This window comes from Marmota flaviventris, chromosome 11 (genome assembly GCF_047511675.1).
Source record: "Marmota flaviventris isolate mMarFla1 chromosome 11, mMarFla1.hap1, whole genome shotgun sequence".
Lineage (NCBI taxonomy): Eukaryota > Metazoa > Chordata > Mammalia > Rodentia > Sciuridae > Marmota > Marmota flaviventris.
The window spans coordinates 70,805,758-70,826,626 of NC_092508.1; the positions used below are offsets into that span (position 1 = coordinate 70,805,758).

The 20,869-nt window shown below is 37.8% G+C and overlaps 1 protein-coding gene across 7 annotated transcripts in view; it reads left to right on the plus strand.

The window, feature by feature from the left end:
• Positions 1-20,869, plus strand: part of Rbms1 (RNA binding motif single stranded interacting protein 1) — a 207,059-nt gene that overhangs the window by 144,607 nt on the left and 41,583 nt on the right. For all 7 annotated transcript variants that reach the window (XM_071619132.1, XM_071619131.1, XM_027937966.2 and 4 more), the window contains exon 3: positions 18,225-18,283. In XM_071619132.1, the coding sequence (XP_071475233.1) occupies positions 18,225-18,283 (59 nt within the window). The remainder of the gene's footprint in view (positions 1-18,224; positions 18,284-20,869) is intronic.

The following is a 20,869-nucleotide window of genomic DNA, read 5'->3' on the forward strand; positions in this document are numbered from 1 at the left end:
TTAAAATGTGGTGTCTGAGATGAGTAGAGCCCTCAGATCTGCAAAGTTGATTGGTTTCAGATTTACTCAGTTCCTTGTTTTTAGATAGTGAGCAAACTTGTGGCACATACACACAAACACTTTTTCCCTTTAAAATTTAGGCTTTTCAAATAGAAATTTGACAGGTGATCTGAAGTCATGCATGGCATCATTAAAGCATATTCAAAACTCCCAGGAGTTGGGAATTAGGAGGGAAGAATTATGGGGCATTCTGCTATGCCACAAGACTTAATTTATACTATGAGAGTAATGACAGAATCTTGCCAACTAAGTTAAAAGGAAAATATTATTGGGGCTTTTCAAGTGGACCTTGCTGTTTAGACATTCCTTCCCAAAAATTAGCCACAGACAGTGAATATCTCACATAGACCCAAGGTTAAAAAAATAACTTTGGAAGTGCAGAAGTTGGATTATTGCCCTAGTCTGTGCCCACTTTAAAGCAGCTAGCATAAACAACCTAAAGTGGTAGTCAGCAGTTGCCTTCCCCAAACTTTACATGGTGCCAACCTACTATTTCCCATGGTAAGGAAAATGTTAAACTGTGAAAGAGACGGCAGCCCATAAACATCTAGAACTGCACAAACAGCACGGTGGCCAGCAGCCACGTGTGGCTATTGAGTGCTTGACATGTGGCTGTTCCAAATAGAGTCGTGCTGGAAGTGTAAAATACGCACCAGATTTCAAATACGTCATTGAATAACATTAAACCACCATTGATATTTTATATTCATTGCATGTTCTGATAATATGTTAGGTATATTGGTTTAAGTTAAAATTTTGAAAATTAATTTCATCTGTTCCTTTTCATTTGTTAATGGGGCTACTAGAAAATTTAAAATGACATATGAGGATTACATTTGTGGTTTGCATTCTGTTTCTGTTAGTTAGTATTGATCTAGGTTTTCAAGAGAAGGGGGTGGGGGGAGTATATTTACAGTTTCTTCCCAGCTCATACCTCACAAGATACAGTGTTCTGTTTTTCTTGGAGACATGGGTTGCCTCCTGCTGGAACAAGGACACTACAATATCACTTGTTACATGCTTTTTTTTTTTTCCGTTCAGTGGCTGTTCGGCAGTTTACTTAATATTTAGATTGTTTACAATTTTTCTATATAATCTTTGCAGCAAAGTCTTTTTCCTCATTCTTAATGATTTTCTTAGGACAAATGACTTAAAGCTTTTGCTCTCTGGGTATGGTCCCTTTGTTTTTACCAGAAATGTTTCCCTGTTTTGCCCGTTTCTCTCCAACCTGGGAATTGCTTCCATTCTTTGGTAGTGATTGTTATAATTTCCAGTTGATGAAGTAATGTATTCTATTAGAAAAGGTCAATCAACTAAATGTTATATTTTACCTAAATCAATCAGTATAAAATAACAGGGGTGAATGATGCAGCATAGCTTAACCTAACCTTCATTGGACAGATGTTTGATTTAATTTGCAGTCCATGCAGAAGTACATCAGACTCAGTGACCATTACAAATTATGTTTTATAATTTTTTTTTAGTTGTAGGTGGACCTTTATTTTTTATATGATGCTGGGGATTGAACCCAGTGACTCACACATGCTAGGCAAGTGCTCTACCACTAAGCCACAACTCCAGCCTACAAATTATATTTTTAATGAATGTGTGGTCCTCTTTGTCAGCCATAAAGACCATAGAAATAAATAATTAAAAATGCATGGAATACCTGGCAGGTAAATCTTATGGGAACAAATCCATAGATGTGCTCTGGAAACAAATTTAACATTACATATAGTTTTAGAAGAACATAATGAAGATCTTGGGGAAAAGAGTCCCTCTCAACTGGGAAGTTTTTAATTGGCATGGCTACATGGGATACAGTTACATCAGGATTGCAAGTCCAATTAGCCAGGAGTTGACGAAAATCTGTTCTGTGTTTTCTGAACTTGAGAAGAACAAATGAAAAGAAACCCTGAACACACTTTAGCTTTCCTTCTTTTTATTTAGCAAGAGTGGGAACGAGTTTGGGTCAAGAAATTGATCAACTCTGTTGTCTCTAGCACATTAACATTTTTCACAGCCATTGAGCAGTTCCTTGGGAGGTTGCTGTCCTGTAATTGTCATGTCCAGTTCTGCTACATGGTTGTAACAATAAGAGCAGCTCCGCTGATTGATGAATTGGGTACCAGCAGACATTATCTTAGCACCTTCCTTCTCCTGGATGCTCCATATTCTGAGTAGTTTGATAGTACTGCAAATTGTTACATCCTTGTGGCTTAAAAAAAAAATGGTTTATTAGTTTGGTTATAAAATATATGCATTTTAAAAATCCTTTTCCAAAAATGGTGTCATATGCATCCTCTCTTCCCCTTTTTAAATGATGGATAAGTTTTTAAAATTTTTTAAAAATTCTAATTTGCTATATATGACAGAAGAATTCATTACAATTCACATTACACATATAGAGTGCAATTTTTTATATCTCTGGTTGTACACAAAGTATATAAACACTATTCGTGTCTTCATACATGTACTTAGGGTAATGATGTCCATCTCAATCCACTGTCTTTTCTACCCCCATGTTCCCTCCCTTCCCCTCCCACCCCTTTGCCCTGTCTAGAGTTCCTCTAATCCTCCCATGCTCCCCCTCCCAACCGCATTATGAATCAGACTCCTTAGATGGATAGATTATTAACATCCCCTTTCTCCAGGAATCATTTGTCTCTCTTTTCTGAGCTTATATGTACTATTCTATGTTCTTTCTTTCTTTTTTAACTTTTTAAATATTTTAGTGCATTATAGTTATCCATGATATGTATATCTGTACATTGTATTCTTTAAGTTTTGAGCATGTCTTCTTCTGTGGGGTTAATTGGAATAGATTTTAATCCCCATTATATTGCTTTTGCTATGTGATAAGATAAAGGGTTTTAGCCTCTTTTTTTCTGGAATAAATATCTTTTTTTTTTTTTCATTTCAGGATAACTTAGTGTTTGGCTCAAAGACTATTTGGAGGTTGTTCTGTCTCCTCCCCAAATCACTTTAAGTCCCTGCTTGTATTCAAATAAATTTAAAACTTGTGATTTAAACTTAGCCTGGAGTGCTGTAACTAATTGAATATGGGGTTGAAGTGCTTTAGTTCCATCTCCCTCAAGAAGAGGGCTTGTTGCATTATTTTTCCATGGCTCTGTGCTTCATGGCACAGTTCCCGCCTTGGCTCTAGTAACCGTCTCTTCCCTTTTCAGCCAGCAGTTTCCTTAACACTCATTGTCACTTAAGTGGCTACTCAACAAGCTCCAGGAGGAACCTGATGCAGGCTCATGCTTTTTACCGAGGACCTACCAAATAGCCTGGTTTCCTTTTCTGGTTTCTTTCCACTGCCGGGCAGTGCAGAGATGAGTTACGGGTCCCCTCAGCCTTAGTTGACATCCTCTTGGAACAGGACTAACAGTACCTCCTCTGCCGAGTCACCTCAGGCTTGGTCAAAGTACACGTATGAAAGCCCTTGCAAAGCATCAAATGTGACAGTGCTTTTAAAAGTTGTCGTAGAAGTCAAGTACTTGTCATAGCTTCTCCTGGCTCTTACCCCAAGTGCCCACATGTTCATCATAAATTTATTATAAGTACCAGATTCCTCATTCATGAGCTCATTTGTTTATTCAGATATTTTTGTCGAGCACCTAAAATCCATTACCAGATTTTATTCTTCTTTTCTGCATAACCTCCTTTCTTAATATTGTGCCAGAGAAATGGAAATCTCTAGGTTCTGAGCACTGTGGGTGAACACTGTATGAACAGTACTAGAGGATTCCCTCACTGAGAAGAACACAAATATTTATCCTCAAAGTAATCATCATCAAAACATATTTACAAATGTACATGGTCCTGGAATTGGTCCTCTACCCCCAGGTTTTGGGGTTTTTGTTTTGTTTTGTTTTTTGTAGTACTGAGGTTTAGACCCAGGGACACTCTACTACTGGGCTATATTCCCAGCCTTTTTTATTTATTTATTTTTAGTTTTTGAGAGAGGGTCCTGCTAATTGCTGAGGCTTACCTTCAATTTGCCATCCTCCTGCCTCAGCCTCCCAAGTAACTGGGATTTAGGCATGCACCACTGCACTCAGCCATGTTTTCTGTCTTTAAAATAAAAGCACTTTATGTCTCTGTTTTCCTTAAGGTTCTAGATTCAGGATTCCTGCTGAAGTGTTATATGGCTTCATCTCTCTGAAATGTTTGCTGGCTTTAGAGAGACTGGCTTGTTCTTATCTCCTGAATTTCTATAATAACTTGCCTCGAATTTTTTGGTGGTTGAGCCTCTCTGTGTTTTATGCCCAGCATCAAGAAGAACATTTGATTTTTCATTTAATGAACCTAAAAGTGCACATTCCTGTGCACCACCTTTCCCTTCTGTCTTGTTGCCTCTGTGATGAAGTTTGAGTTGGGAAGGGCTAGGAATCCAGACTAGGAAGTGAGCTGCAGTTTAAGGTCATTCTCTGCCTTCTCTCTGAGGTAAGGTGTTTTTGAGAGGAAACAGGCAGGGCTTGGAGCAATTAGTGAGCCCAGTGTAGGCCAGGGTGTTAAGGGGGCAATTATCACCTTTCTCTGGATGTGGTTTCGAAAAGGCATTGGCCTGTGGAAAGGTCCCAGGCTGGCCTGGCGGGAATGGACCCAAGTGAAAGAAAGCACATGTTTTGATAAGCTGAGCCCTGAACACTTAACTGGTGGGGAAAGGTACTTCATGTGTATTTAGGACTCTGACTTTTGTTTTACCTTTTTTAAAACAGATACCATGTTCCTTACAAGAGAATAGGAATTTGTATTATTAGGCTTATGATACAGAGTATATGTAATGTGTATTCTTCAAATGAGCACAGGAGAGAGAATCATGTTTTACCCCTGCTTTAACTGCAGTTGAAAGAAGGCCCACCCACCCTTTCTGCTTCCACACTTATCACCCAGAAGCACCTGGGATACAGTCTACAAATAGTGAATTTACCTCCATCTGGGTTACCCTATATCAATTCCCATTTTAATGTTGGAGATGGTACACTTGCTCTTTGAAGTGTCAAGAATTTTACACTGACTTTGAAAGAATAATATATGTAGATGTGTATGTGTGTCCACATGTTATAGATACAGATATAAAACTTATGTAGATGAAACTCTCAGGACGGCATTCTGATACCATGTCTTCAGAGATTTTTCTAGCATCGCTGGGATCTGGATTCTCTTTTGAGGAGTCACTTCTTATAGGATTTAAAGGGCCTTTCTTGGTGTCTATAAAACACTGCATTCATGTTCAAGACACATTTCATCTTGATTGTCAAAGCATACAAGGTCAAATAACCCTAAACAAACCATCCAAAGAAGCAGGAAGTCAGGGAAGATGGGGGTTGTATTCTGCTGCCTCAGCAGGATAGTTACAGGAGGTACCAGAGACACCATTGCTGATAAACATGCCCACATCAGCAAGTCCTGGAGGGAACATGAGGGAGGAGAGCCATCAGAAGCCATCTCCTTGTTATCAGAGTTGTTTTCATTTGAACTTCTGTTTGTGGTATCGTACGTTCATATACATTTTGTTTGGGGTTTTTTGTGAGTTTTTTTTTTATTATTTTATTTTGGTTTTGTGTTTTTGTTTGGTACTGGGGATTGAACTCAAGGGTACTTAACCACAGAGCCACATTCGCAGCCCTTTTTATTTTTTTTTATTTTGAGACAGGGTCTAGTTAAGTTGCTGAGGCTGGCTTTGAACTCCTAATCCTTCTGCCTCCTGAGCCACTGGGATTACAGGAGTGTGCCATTATGCCTGGTATATATATGGTTTTACAGAATTTTATTGGGCTGTTTTTGTTTTTTGTCTCAGTTTATAACTGGGAATTAAAACAAATTGAGCACTCTTAAGTTATGGTTATTCTTTTCCTCGGTTATTCTGTACACATAACCCTTATTCTTGTTGACATTAATCGTGTTGATCATTCCATTCAGCCCCCTGCTCAAAGTTGGGCTACCAAATCCATGCCCACCAACCTGTCATGTCTTAGTGCTTCCTATATTTTTGGATTTTAAGGACAGTAAGCTAAACAAAAAATAGTGTTCAGGATCCAGTATAGAGTCAACATTTTATTTTGTCAAAAAGAATACAAACTGAGGCAATTTCCATCTTTCATAACCAGAAAGGCCATTTTAATATTAAAAATGTCAAAGCTACACAATCACAGAATTAATATTTTGACAGATTGTCCTTATTTTTCTGTTTACCACTGATCCCCACCAGTGATCACCTCCTCCCAGGTCAGTTGATGAAACACTGCCATGTAGCACCAGTCTCAACCCACATGGTCAGTCACCCAGCTCTGCTTGAAAACTTCCCTGGCAGCAAGCCCCACTTCTTCTTCTCCCTGAGAAAGGCTTGCAGTCTCCTTTCCCACATAGGCGTCTGCAGGCCTTTGGCGCTGCCATCCTCCAGGATACAGTTGCTAGACCTTTGCTCATCCCTTTTGACAGTTCAGAAGACCAAGTTAAAGGAGATATTTAGAATAATTATATTCAGTGTAGAAAGCACTCAATGAAAACAAACTATCGGTACTTGTTTATTTATTCCTCCACCCCTTTCTTTTGAATTTATTTGTCAGGCACTATGCTGAGGCCAAATAATTAGAAAAAAAAAAAAAAAGTCCAAGAATGCACATCCGATGGGGATGACAGCCATACAGGTAGTGTAGCTGCAGTGTGCTGGGTGCTGCATCGCACTGCCATGGGTGGAGGCTGCTGTAGGCACAGCACAGAGGCAGGCAGCTCTTAGCTGTCAGAAAAGGCTTGCTGCAGGAGGCCGGGCGGAGGGTGCCATTAAATTGGAGTCTTGAAGAATGACACCAAGTTTCCCAGGTTAAGTGACATCTTCCACAGCAGGAAATGAGGTTGGAGCCGGGCAAGCTGGAGCTGTGTTCATTTGCTAGGGCTGCCATAACAAAGTACCACTGGGTAGCTTAAAACAACACATTTATTGACTCCAAGTTCTGGAGACTTAGAAGTCCAAAATGCAGGTGTCAGGAGGCCCTGCTCCCCAAAAACCCATGGAAAAGAATCCTTCCTTACTCTTGTTAGTTTGGATGGTTTGCCAGCAATTCTTGGTGTTCCAGACTTAGAGCTGCATCTCTCCAATCTCTGCCACCACATGGTTACTTCCTATGTTCAGATTTCCCTCTATGTTTTTTCCACATTTTTTATTGGTGCATTATAGTTGTACATGATGATGGGATTTGTTACACATTTATACATGCACACAATATATCAATATGATTTAGTCAGTATTATTCCCAGTATTTCCCCTCTCCCTCCCTAGATATCCCTCTTGCATTGAATTAGGGCCTGCCTGAAGGGGCTCATCTTAACTTTGTTATATCTTCAAAACCCCATTTCCAAATAGGATTACATTCACAGGTCCTTGGATTTAGGACTTTAACATATCTTTTTCTTTAAATTATTTAACCCATAATAATGCATGTTGGGGATGATGAGCATAAAGACCAAGAGCATTACTTATTTCTATGGTCAGGGTCACATATTTGTCTCAGTGCAACCTAAGTTTTAGTTATTCGGAGAACTTGAACTTGTACCTAATTGAAACAGTATTTTTAAGTGAATGAGTCAGGGGATTTTTAATTTGTTCAGTTGATTTTGCCACCTTGGAACTTAGCTATAAGACTTATTTTCCCCTGTTAGTTAATACAGTATTTGCAATGGCCAAGTATTCATTCTAGCTTGTTGAAATAATTTCACACTTTTAATTCTGATGTCTTATGTTCAGTATGCCCTCTAACATTGGGACATGTATATATTTGATAAGTGTACCACCAATTACTTGATTATGTCATTGTTTAAAATGTTTTTAATAGTACTAAGAACAGAGCCCTGCAGCACATCACTAGGGTCACTAGGGGCTGTATCCCATGTAACTGTGACACTGACCAACTCTTTTGAACTCAGTCACTTGTTCAACCAGTTAACATCCATCCAAACAAAATTTTCTATTTTCAGATTTCTTCATCTAAGATTAATTATATTTTTATTTAGCTCAAGTCAAACAATAATATGTATAATTCCCAGGCATCCCTGTCTTCCTCACCACTACCACCCCCCCAAAACAGAACTAAGTTTAATGTGCTTAACTTACTCTTAAGGACTTCTGTGGTATTTGTTCTTTTCATAAGTCTCCCTAACCTACAATTTACTAATCTGCCCAAATTTTGCTTCCAGTCAACATTACTTTTACCCGCCTTTAGTTTCTAGAATCTGCTTTTTTTGTTCTTTCAAAGTCTCTGAATGGCATTTTGCCACTCCTTAGCACCTGTCCTGTTATGCAAGATTTGGAAAATTCTTACTGACTGGGTCATGTAGATAAGAAGCACTTTTAGCCCCAGCTCTATCCACATCCTCCTCACTTGCAAAGAATACTCAGAAAAGTACCTCCTGGAAAATTCAGTAAATTCAAGCTATAGTGAAAGTGAGACAAATTTCCTTCACATAGGGATATGGTAATTGTGTAAAACTGATACTAAAGCAATTTTACAGCATTTGGTTCTCTTTAGTTACATTCTTTCATACAAAGACAATTCCTCTTTGATTTTAAGTTTTAATATTCTAAATTTTTAGGTCTGTACTCCTGTGCCCTTGGAATGAGTGCTCATCTTTATCTGCAACATCTTAAGGACAGGGTGGTTCAGAGGCAGAATAGTAGGAGATCAATATGGAAGCCTTTATTTATCCTTCTCCATCAGATCTGTCCTTAGAGCCATAGCATAGAGGTTGTCAAGAGTGACCTTGGAGACATCAGCCTGCTGGCTGGCTGATTAACATTCCCTTGCTTAAACAGACCAAGTGTGGCTTTTACTAGTGATAATGTTTATGTCATATTCCCAAATTTCTTAGAAATGAGTTAAATAGAACATTTTTCTTGTCAGTCTACTCTCAACCTGACTTTTTCAAGATCGTGGGGCATTCAGGATTTATTACTTTAAAAAGGGATGGGCTGGATTTGGAAATCAATATGCCAGGGCTGTATTTTGGATCAAAGCCAGCGTTAGTGTTCAGTCTAGGAAATGTCCAAGTTGACTCCTGCCTTTTTAGTTTGTGTCAGAATCAAAAGAAATTTCCAGGTAATTTTGCACACTCTGTTTTAATAGTTTGAGATAACTCTGCTTTGCCTTGGAGGAGGACACGCTTAGTTTTCACTCTCAGTCACGCTCTTTATGTTTTGCATGCAGCAGTCCTGTATGGATTCAGCGTTGGAGGGCAGTGCAGAGTCAGTTTCTGAACATTCTGACTCAGTTCTTTGGGGAGGATTGTAAGAGTTCCAGTTTTGATTTCTTTTACCAAGCACACCAAATTTAGAAATATTTGAAAAGCAATATGGGAACAAAAAGTCTTTAGGGGGTTTCCCCCAACAGTTTACAGCTTTCTTTTTAGTCCTAATTTTGAATTCCATGTGAAACTCTGAAATTACCTATTTCCTTCTTATATTTTTATAAGCTAAACTGGGATAAAATTCAAGTCCATGTCTGTTTTCCAAGGCAAAATGTAGCATTTCCCTTCTCCCTACCAGTGTCCCTTAACTCCCGACACCAAACACTTTAAAGGGGGAAAAATTATATTCCTGTTCCTATTTTATGCATTCAACCAATATATGTTGAATGGCTACTGTATACAAATAACTGTGCATCCTAGGGCCACGTTGATATTAAGGTAAAGAAGGTAGTCTAGTCGACTGCTCTCAAGTGATTTCCTTACTTGGGGAGAGGGTGGGAGAAACGGGTAGCATTGATTGGTTACTGAATATCTATTATGTGTGAAGCACTGTGCTAGTCCCTGTGACACAGATGTTATTAGACCCCTTTACTGATGAGGAGACTGAGATCAGGCAGCTATACCAAAATCACAGAGCTGGTATTTGGCCATATTACCACTTACAAACAAGTTTCTCTGTAACTCTATCGTCTTTCCATTGTAATTATGTATTCCTTATGAATAAAGTGCTGCATAAACACTAGGGTGAGATTATCAAAGCCAAGGAAATACATTGCAGGTTTTGGTTGGGGTAGGGAGAGAATTTAAATAATAATAAATGTTGATTCATAAATTGAATTCAGAAATAAAAAATAGTTTTCTATAATCAAATTGCCTTTGCTTTAAAAGTTGGACGTTAATCAGTATTTGGGACTTTTAGGGATTCATTTTTATGATAGATAATATATATTTTACTTGCAAAATCCTAGGTTCCATTTTCAGCATATGTTATTTTCCTTTTACATATTAGTACTTGGGAGCACCAATTTAGGTCTGGCCTTCAGTGACTGCATCCTTAAGTGCTGCAGTACAGTGACTTGTGGTAAAAATATTGTCATAAGATAATGTAAATGACCTTTGGTGTGCTATGTGCTCTTAAAAGACCATAAAGTAGTGCAGAGCTACTTTACCTTGATTGCACATCATAATAGAATTGATACTGAACTATAATAGCAAACCTGTGTAGTAAGTCTAATGTTTTTATAGTATGCTTTTATTTGGCAGAGAGGCTAAATGTTTTACATAGAACTTGTTTAAAAAATGCATCTTGGCCATTTTTAACAAAGTAGTTGTAATGTTCATTGTATATAAATTTTTTAGTTCAAGCTGTACATGGAAGAAACAGCATCAGTTGTTACCCTTGTCTGCATTTATAATGGATTCACCTGTTTCATTCAGCAATGTTGATAAGACAAATTAGCAAAAAATGGTTCTAAATTGAGTGAAAAAAAGATTTGTTCCAAAATCCGGGTGAAAATGACTGATTTCATTTGTACTCGGAGGATGCGTTTATCTTAAAATTTCTATGTTGTGGAAAATTGAGTATATAAATATATATTTTCTTTTGAAAAAAAATGTGATATATTCTCCATCAGCTCACATGCTTTACAGTAGCCAGGCTAGCCATGGGTGACACCACATGAGGACAGTCTGAGCATCTGTGAAGTCATTCCCAGTCTGCAGGTTCTGGGTCTGTCACTAAAGCCAAAAATCACTGTCCTTGCAGGACAGCTCAGAAAAAACAAAGCTGGCACATCCATTTCCCTATTTTCTGAATTCACAGAGCAAGCCAACTGGCTTTCCGTAGCATAGATATCACAGATTATTTTTCTTAGGTATCAAGTTGAGCATTTAAGTCTCCTTAAGAGAAGCCCTTGTCTTAAATCTCCTCTGCCCTTTAGAACCATTCCATTCTTTCCCAGATCTTCTCATCCCTGTATTTTAATTTCTTGAACATGAATGTTATCGCTTGGTTACAAACAGCAAAAAAAAAAAAAAAAAAAAGAATAAAATGTGGCTCTTCTCTTTGCTAATCCCAGGCACAAGATTTTCATTAATCTTGCTAAAATTATGCTTTCATCATTTTATTCTGCAGTTGTAAAATATCCCACCATGCTCTGTTTCCTCTCTCTTTTTCCTGGAACTCAGAGCCCTGAAGGACCTTTTCAGTCCTAGCTTCTGTTACTCCCACATAGATTTGCATAAGGCAGATTCTTCTGTTCATTGTCCCCCTTCATAGCCAACCAGAATTTCTGGTTTCCAGTCTTCTTGTTCAACTGGACCTTCCTTCTATGTTTATGCCTATCTCTGTATAGCATTCATCATACAAGGTCTCATATTTTTATTTCAGTACTAAGATGGTTTTTAATACTAAAAATTCTTTACATTCTCCCAAAGATTTTTTTCCTCAGTGGCAGATATGACACCTTACATATTTTTGATAGGCCTTGTATGGTGAAATACATACCTTAGGCATGCTAAATATCAATTAGTTAATTTCATGATTAGATCTCTCCTTTTAATGCTATACTTGTCTTCCTATGATCTACTCACCTTCAGCACCAGGCTTTCAGTTGTTTCTGACTTTAGGTCTACAGTAGCTTTTGCTGCCAAGTATTCACCTGAGACCCTGGCTTTAAATCACCATTGCCTAAGATGTAGCTTCCTGCTCCGCATGCACTAGGAATCATTTATTCACAAGGTGCACGCATACAGCAGAGGAAGGGGTAGATGTCTAAGAGTTTAGCCACAACAATGAATGGGAGGAAGAATGGATTATCTTTGTGTGCCCTTGATATTTTTATGTCTTAGAATAGTCTTACAGAAACTGTAAATTGTCAGGGCAAAAAAGGTTACAAAATCGATTCAAAATGGATTACATTATCTGAAATTTTCCTTTGCCTTATATCTCATCTTCAAATGCTTACTACTTCCTGTACCAAGTAAATGAAGACAATAAAGGGGTAGTGAGGAGTCAGAAAGTTTGTCTCCAACAAACTTTTCTGTGTCAGCTAAATGGACATAATTTATACTTTGTTTTCCTCCTTCTGTTCAGCCACTGTTAAAAGAGCTACAGCAAATTTTAGAAACTCCCCTTTTCCAGAGAGGCCAGTGAAAAAAATAAAGTAGCAAAAAAGGTGAGCTAAAAATCTGTGTTCAGTATAGAATCAGGTGTAGGGGTGTGAATGTGAGGATCTGCTGCTTGTATGTATGTGTATGTATTTTTTTCTAACAACTCCAAAGTAACAAGAAAAGTTTTGACTTGTCCCCAAATTCATGTCCACAAAGCAGATCCCTGAATTAGGCCTTTTAAGCTTTAAAGCCAGTCATGCCCCAACTCCTTCCTAACACTTATATTGGACATCTTGTTCCAAAATAGACCAGAGTCATGTATCCAAAGAGTCTTGAGGCAGAGATAACCCTTTTCTGAATGTCATCAGCATCTGTCTTAGGGACATCCGCTATAACAGTGTGCCCTTTCCTTGTTTGGAGGTGTGCATGTTCAAAGTGGAATTGCTTTGAATCTGTGGTTGGTGATCAAAGTCTCTGTAACTGTCTATATGCATGGCCTTTAAACTCAAAGCAAACTTCCTGCCTTGCATCTTTGCTACTTATTAGCTATGTACCCTTGAGTAGATTCACTCTGCCCCTAAGTTTCACATCTACAAAGTGAAACTCAAAAGAGCAAAATATGGACCTAAATCACTTAGAACAGTGGTGACATGTAATAATAGCTGTTGTAGTGTAAGGCATCATTTTGATTATCCCTCTGAATTAACTCACTGGCTCGTCAGCTTTCTGATGTCCTGTTTTATCTTTCCTTTCGTCCCCTGTCTCTCCTTGCTGAGCATCATCATTTGCACTGGCACAGCCCATGAGATGCATGAGTCCCTCTTTGTCCTTCAGGAGCACTTCTGTTAAAACAAACAAAAATCACCACCTTCTGGGCTTGAGCAGTATCTGGCCCTGTCCCATACTTGGAAGTGTCCTTTTATGTTTATGAGTATACATTTTTTCTTACATTTGTTTTTAACACACTCAGTGCTTTTTCAGGTTTAATAATGTTCATACAATATTCCTAATGTAACACAAACACTGCAAGTGTGCCTTAAATGAATTTTACATCGGAAATGACCAGTGTTAAAATTAAAATAATTTATCGACCATTATCGCCATCTGTTGGTGGAGGTTGGAGAGGACTCCGCTCTGCAGAGCCTTGGTTCACTGGGAACATTCAAAAACTGCCAGTTCCTTAGTTGGAGGGAGGGAGGGAGAGAAGTAGGGAGAGAGAACATGTGCTCACACATGTTTGCACACACACACTAGGTAAAATCTCTAAGGACACGCACCAACGTTCTTATCTGACTTTAGGTGATTTTAGTTTTTTCATCTTCCTTTCTGTGTCTTCTAATGACAACTGTATGCATTAGTTTCACAATTAAAATAGATTAACAAGAAAGGTTGAAATTAGGAGGAACTAAGTAAAGGGGGTAGAGGAGAAAATTTAGTTTCTTTTAATAGACACAAACTAAAATATATTTGATTTTATATGATAGCAGATGAAAGAGAAGATTAAATGGAAAGGGAAAGAATAAGAAAAGTTGTGGTGCAAACTAAAAAAAAAAAAAAATTTAGTAGATTCTAGCAAAAGGTTTTATCAGCCATGTTCACTTGGACCAATAGTTCTAAGTGTGAGTTTTTACTTGTTATCCTCTCCCTTTGAAATTCTAATTATTCTACAATCATGTCTCTTAATTACTCTTTATCCTTTTACTGCCAGAGCTTCCTCTGGAGTGGATTATCTACTCTTAGCAAAGAATATTGTAATCTGGGTAGCGAGCGCTGATCCGAGCCTTGTTACTTTGAAGCTGGATAAAACCCAAAGAATCTTTATAGACACATTTATTTCCATAAAATTCTACCACTTGCTTTCTTGGGGATGCACCTCCTTAGGGTCCTTAGAGTGTGAATTCTGCAGGTGAGGAGACCTTTTTGCCCCAGTACGTGTATGTCCCTGTTTGTTCATAATGGCTTTCTTAAACAAATTAAGCTGCAGATAGAAACAGGGGGAGGTGCAAATCTGGCTACTTTATGAATTTGTGCCCAGATGTCTCTTAATCTTGTAGGCATTGATGATTGACAATAGAATTAGACTAAATGTTAATTCTCTATAATGCTCTTCCCATTGTAAAGTCTTATTGCATGTAAAACTAGCAAGGAGAGATGCTTTCTCTCCCTCTGCAGAGGGAGACCAGACAATACTGTAGCCTAACACCCCTTATCCTGTTCCTTAAGATGCCATTTGATTGATGGCTCTTCTCCATAGCCTGGATCTGGATCTTTCCTGGCCCTTTTCTTCTGCCATCAGAACCACTTGTTCTATACTCTGTTCTCATAATGAGGTGACTGACTCATCTACTGAGCTAACCAGGGCCTGAGTGATTTAGTGTTTCATCCTCCAGCTCTGGGGTCTGTATTTTGATGGGAGCCTTTTGCTTATGAGAAGTATGACTGAGTGGACAGCTAAAAAGAGAAGATATTTTTTGAGCAGAAAGCCTTTCAACACCTCCAGGTAACTCCAAATAAGCAACTTCCTGCTCCTCTTGTTCGAGGAAGCCAGCATGGACAGAGAGGATACTGTTTTCTAACTTTCTGTGAAATCATGCTTTCTCAGTCTTAACCCGCAAATCATGATGAAAACCACAAGGAAAGTAAAACTGATAAATTTCAGAAATCTCTCTTCTTTTCTCTTTCCTTATCCTTCATTCAATCATGAGCCACATTTTATTTCTTAAGATTAAAAAATTGCTTAGGCTTCAAAAGTACATCATTTCAATCCATAGTAGTCTAAGAGAACATCTTTTCTTTTCTCCTACTAAGAGCAAAAAGGAAACATTGTTCCTCAAGGAAATTTTATAGAGAAATTACAATGAGAACTTGGATACTGTTCATTTTTGAGCTTTGGGATTTTAGATAAGATCTTAGATTCAAAACTTCTGTGAGTTTTTGTTTACCCATTTGCAAAAATAGGAATAATAACACCTAACCTCATAGATTGGGAAGTTAAATAATATCACACATGCAGAGTACCTGGCACAGTGCCATGAATATAAGTAGAAACTCAATAAACATAATCCCCTTTTGGTTTCTTATAAAATAGCCAAATGATTGAGGAAATTAGTAGTGCTCTCATGGAAAAGATAGTGTTTGAACAGATCCTTCAAAATCAAGCATGGATGGAATGGAGTAATAGAAAGATGGTAGAGAAGGGTTTAAAGTGGTGTTTGAGGCAAGTTAATGCAGCAGACAAGTCCTCTTGGAAAGCCAGAGGCATGGAGAAACTAGATTTTTGCAAAAAGCACTGAATAGACATGGTTTAAGGAAGGGATAAATTTTGGAAACATATCAAAGACAAAACTCAGGAGAATTATTGACTGAATGGATGGAGGAATGATTGAGTTGATGCTGTGTGAAGGACCCCGAGCTTGGTGGGAGATTGGGAGAGTAACTATTCTATTAGGTGAAAAGAGATACAGAGAGGAGACAGGAGAGATGTGTTTGGGATGCTGGCGTGGATAGAATTTGTGAAATGATGGACATGAGATGATATTTAACTAGATATTTAGGTATCTTAATAAAACATTAAGATAGTTTTTTTTTTTGTCTACACCTTTTAAAAATAAGTTTTGATGGGATTAAAAGCAAAAGAGTAGGAAGGAGAAATGGGCATCATCAGAAGAGATTCATTACTTACAATTATAGCACTAGGTAAATTTTCTAAGGGAAGGAAGTGTTGAGGAAAAAATATTAAATTTGGTGAAAGTTTTCAGCTAATGAAAGGGAGGAGGAACTTGAATGGACACAGAGTCCCTGAAAAAGAGCAGAGAAAAGTGAAATGAGATGCACACCTGGGTACCAGGCCCAGAGGCAAAGAGAAAGGTACACTTGGCACAGACGCGGACATAAGCACTCATGTCACATGTAGCAGAGGTCAGAGAGAGCCAGAAGCAGAAGAGTGTGTAACATGGATTGAGTATCAGTGCTACCAAGAGTCTTTTTTTCTTTTCCTACTCCCACACCTCATGTCTGTCCCTATCTTTCCCATCATTAAATGTTGAAAGCATAACCAGAGGGTACAAGGCCAACCTTGTCATCTTCTGAATGTCCTTTTCTATTAGGTTGACAAAGGGCTCTGAACCGTATGACCTCAGGCATGGTCTCTGAACCTCTGTGACTCTCAATTCCCTCTTCTAAATTGGAATCATACTAGCGGTTTCCCCTGCTTTTGGAAAAGTGTGTGCAGGGATAGAATCTAAAAATGCTTTCATTGTAGACTTGTGCAAATGAGAGTGCTGGTAAGTATCAAGCATATAACCTAGGTAGATAGATGGTTGCTAAAAGATTATCTTTAAATTACTTAGTCTTATCATTTGTGGATTTCTAAAATTATTTTGAGTCAGCTTAGTGATCTGTGTTAATGTTGTTATATATACTCAGAATCTCTACAGGGAATTGAAGGTGTTTGTGCACCATTATGTCTCTCAGTTGTAATTGACATTTGAACCTTAAATTATCTTTACTTTCATGCCTAGTTAGTAATCATCTGACTACATGATTACACCGAATGAAAATAAGGAAAATTAACTGGAGGAGTGAGGTGGCTCAAGCCATTTGTTTTTTTCCAGATAAATACATGTCAGCTGGTTTCAGTGTGTATAAAATAGATGTTTACAATATTCAAGGTGGTTTAACATGTTGCACAGATACTTAGGTTTCCTAGAAATTTAAAAACTTGTTTTAGTCCTCAAAAATCAATCATGAGAAAGGTATAGGAAACCAAATGTGAGACTATTTTAAAGTTAACTTGTGAGAAAATAGAATTTTGGAATTTACCACGTACAAATGAGGAAACTTGCAGTTCAGATACATGAAGTAAGTTATGTTTCCCCAAGTTTTACTTTGAAAAATACTTCTTAAAAAAAATTCTTAAAAATCAAAGATTTTTTTCCCCTCGATTTTTTAGAAGACAAGCATAGTCAATGATGCTTTTTCTCAAAGTTTGTGCTCTCAGAGGGTGTGGGGTGAGATACACATAATTAAGTTATACGATTTCTTCATTTTCAGTAGGCGTGCACTAAATTTTAGTGTTCTGCATTTTTTCCATCTCCCCCTACTTCTATAGCACATTAAGGAATTTGAACATATTTCTCATACACACCCTCATAAAATGAATGATTAATCCCTGGTGCATTTTTTATATTCTTGATTATCCATTTCTTACACATGTTACATGCACACATATTAGTGTACTATATTGTTATTAGAGTTAAAAGTAGCATTAGTAAATAATTCATGGATAATGACAGAAGTCTTTAGTAAAAATGAAAAGACCTATTTTATTATCGTTAAGTGTGTTAAACTTACACACAGGCCCACCAGCCCTCTGTGATGATCCGTGCAGCACTGGCTGTGGAATCACCAGGCATAGAAGAATGCAGCAGCTCTCCACCATTATTATTTCATAAAAGCTGTGCAAGTCATAGAACTTTAATAATTCTACAGACTTGTATTTGACCATAGACATAGTGTTGGTAGAAGAAAATACTTTCACAGAATACATTTCCTGTGTTTTTATATCAAGATTGTCAGATTAATACCCGTTCTTCAAAGCTAAACATCAAACTGTAACCCAAAGATTCAGAAGGGAAGACTGGAAGACTTAGTTAAGTGTTGAATTTAGAATTTCCACGGCTTGCTGCTTAGTAAAGAATATTTTGTACTTTAAAGTTTGCAGGTGTTTGAAAAGTATGCATGTTCTTTAGATTTAGACATTAATAAGAGTTCTTCTTTGTAACTTTTTTTCCTTTCTTTTTCAGATATGGGAAAATAGTTTCCACAAAGGCAATTTTGGATAAGACAACGAACAAATGCAAAGGTATGTTTTTGTGGCTGAATATTTGCTAAATCATAACTTTAAAAAATGATGGAATTTTGAATCTGGTCTTAGGTTACCAGATTACCCCCCATTTTATTCAAAATCAAATCTCATGTGTCTCCCAGTTTCTGTCTTGCACAACATTAGCACACTGCTTACGTTTGTTTTGTCCCTGGTTTGGGTTTTGGCTGGAAACTCAACAGCAACTTGCAGTTTGCCAGATTTGGCGCCAGTATAGTTAACATGCAAAATACTAGTTGGCATTTAGCCCCTACTTTTAAAAGGGGAGTAGAGTTTAGAAAATAGCTTTTCTTTCTTGAGCCTGAGGAGATTAGAGCTGCTTACTGAAGACCATTGGACTGTACTAAAGAACTGAAAAGATTACATATTGTGCAAATTGGCTCTATTAATTAGAATAGAGTAGTTTTAAGCAGTACTTAATTACATGTTTCAATACTCCCAATTGTTCTCTGCTGAATGCCTGTTGACAATATTGGCAGCAGGGAGGAGAGAACCATTTTCACTGACCAAATTGTAATGGGGAGGGGAGGTCATGCACCCCTTTGAAATATGCTGCTGCATTAATTTGATGCACTGACCTTCAGTTTTCCGTGTAATTAGGATGAGCTCATCCAACTCCATGAGCTGGAAGAGGAGGCGTCTGCAGTAGGCAGCTCGGATGCTCTGTGCTTCTGACTTTTAATGATCCAGCATCTTAACAATAGGCATGTGATTTCTAGGAAAAGGAAAGAATGGAGTCAGCTGACTTTGAATCTAACTACTGACCCCATGAATTGAAATAAGGTTGACAGGAATAGGCAGAGAAGGCAAATCTCCTCATTAATTAGACCCTAGTTTTTCAAGTAGTGGTGACGGGGCAGTGGCTTAGTACAATTTGAAAAAGGCGAAGAACATAAATGAACCTTATAGTAGGGCCTCTCCTCTTAAGCCAGCCATTTCCTTTAATCTAGACTTGAAGTGGTCCATTGTATTTCTGTCTCTTCTTCAAAGTGCCTAGATTTAAAGGAGCTATTGTGACAAATATCTAAGCCCATGTTTAATCAACATGGCACATTAAGGCAGTTTTGCCTTGGGATTGTGCTTTATGTAGAGTAGTACCCCATTAAATATTTAAAATAAATTAAACTAGAGAGAGTTAACTTGTAGACTCAAATACATACACTTAGTTGCCACGATTTGTCTTATTTAACACTTATAAATGATTTGAGAGAACAGAGACATAAAAAATATTTTGGTTTTATAAAGAAAAGTAGACTTGCCAGCATAAAACAGGAAACTGATCTCAACAGTTTCAAACCAAGAGAGACATTGCAGTAGATAAGTGGTTTTGGCCTTATCCTACCTCCCCTGCTTTTCTTCCTGGCCTAACAAGAAATCTTACAAGGCAGTTCAGTTTGCTGCAAAGCAGAGCTGCCCTAGTTAAGAGAGGGAGAGGACCCAGAGTCCTCTGGTTGCAAAACCACCACTGTACACTCTTCTCCAATGACAGCCTATTCCCTGGAAGCCAACACTCTACAGTGCCCATCATGATTTAGAAAGGGTATGGGTACAAATTAACTAATGCCACATCTCCCATATTATTATAATGCACAGCCCTAATATTTGGAATGGGTCCACAGATAAATGAAGAGGCTTATGGGGCTTCCAGAGAAAGGGAGGTTGTAATTCAGAATTGACTTTACGTTTAAGTCCCCTGGAGAGCTTCCCCTCACCTGGGCTTGAGGAGACACTGCCTCTGTGTGGGCGGTGATGAGACCCTGCAGGGCTCTCTGCCTTGAGCAAACCTCTCAGCACTTGATGCCAGCAGATACCTTGGAAAGGAGGTAGAGGTAAGAATAGGAAACCAGAATGAGAGAGTTTATGGGGGCGGGGGGGGGGGGGGAACATTAATAATGTTAAGACAAATAAGAAATAACATGTAATTTAGCTCATAATAAAGTTAAATGACATGCTACCCAAAGCAACTTACAATGGTAGGTAAGTAGGTAGATAAATATAGGTTAGATAGATTGAGAGGTGGATATAGATAAATTAATACATGAGATTATAGAGCATTAGTATAAATGAATGGTGCTTATATTATATATTAATTTTTAGAGATTAAATATGAGAATTATAAGCATGGAAATAAAAATTCATGAAAGGTCATAGGACATTTTGTCATAAATCATATTTTGGAGCCTCTTTGGACAAAATTAAGCTAAAGGATATATTAAATCTGAATAACACATGCCTTAGTTATTGAAAATTCAATTGTTTAATGTTTCAGCTTCTGTCAGAATTTGGCCAACAAGAGAGATTTGAAGATTTACCAACACTGTTCTATGTGGCGGTTCAGGGCAGAACTTCCAAAGGACTAATTATGTATCTGATCATTCATACATGGCTGCACATGGACCAGAACATACACACTTGTAATCAGAAAGGGTAAGGGCAGATCAGACCAAGAGGTTGGAGATATATATATATAATAATCAGACCAACAGGAAAAGCTAAGGTAGGAGCAGAAATTGAGAATACCTGCTTATTGTTATTTATTGCAAATAGCAAAATTGGTGGAAAACT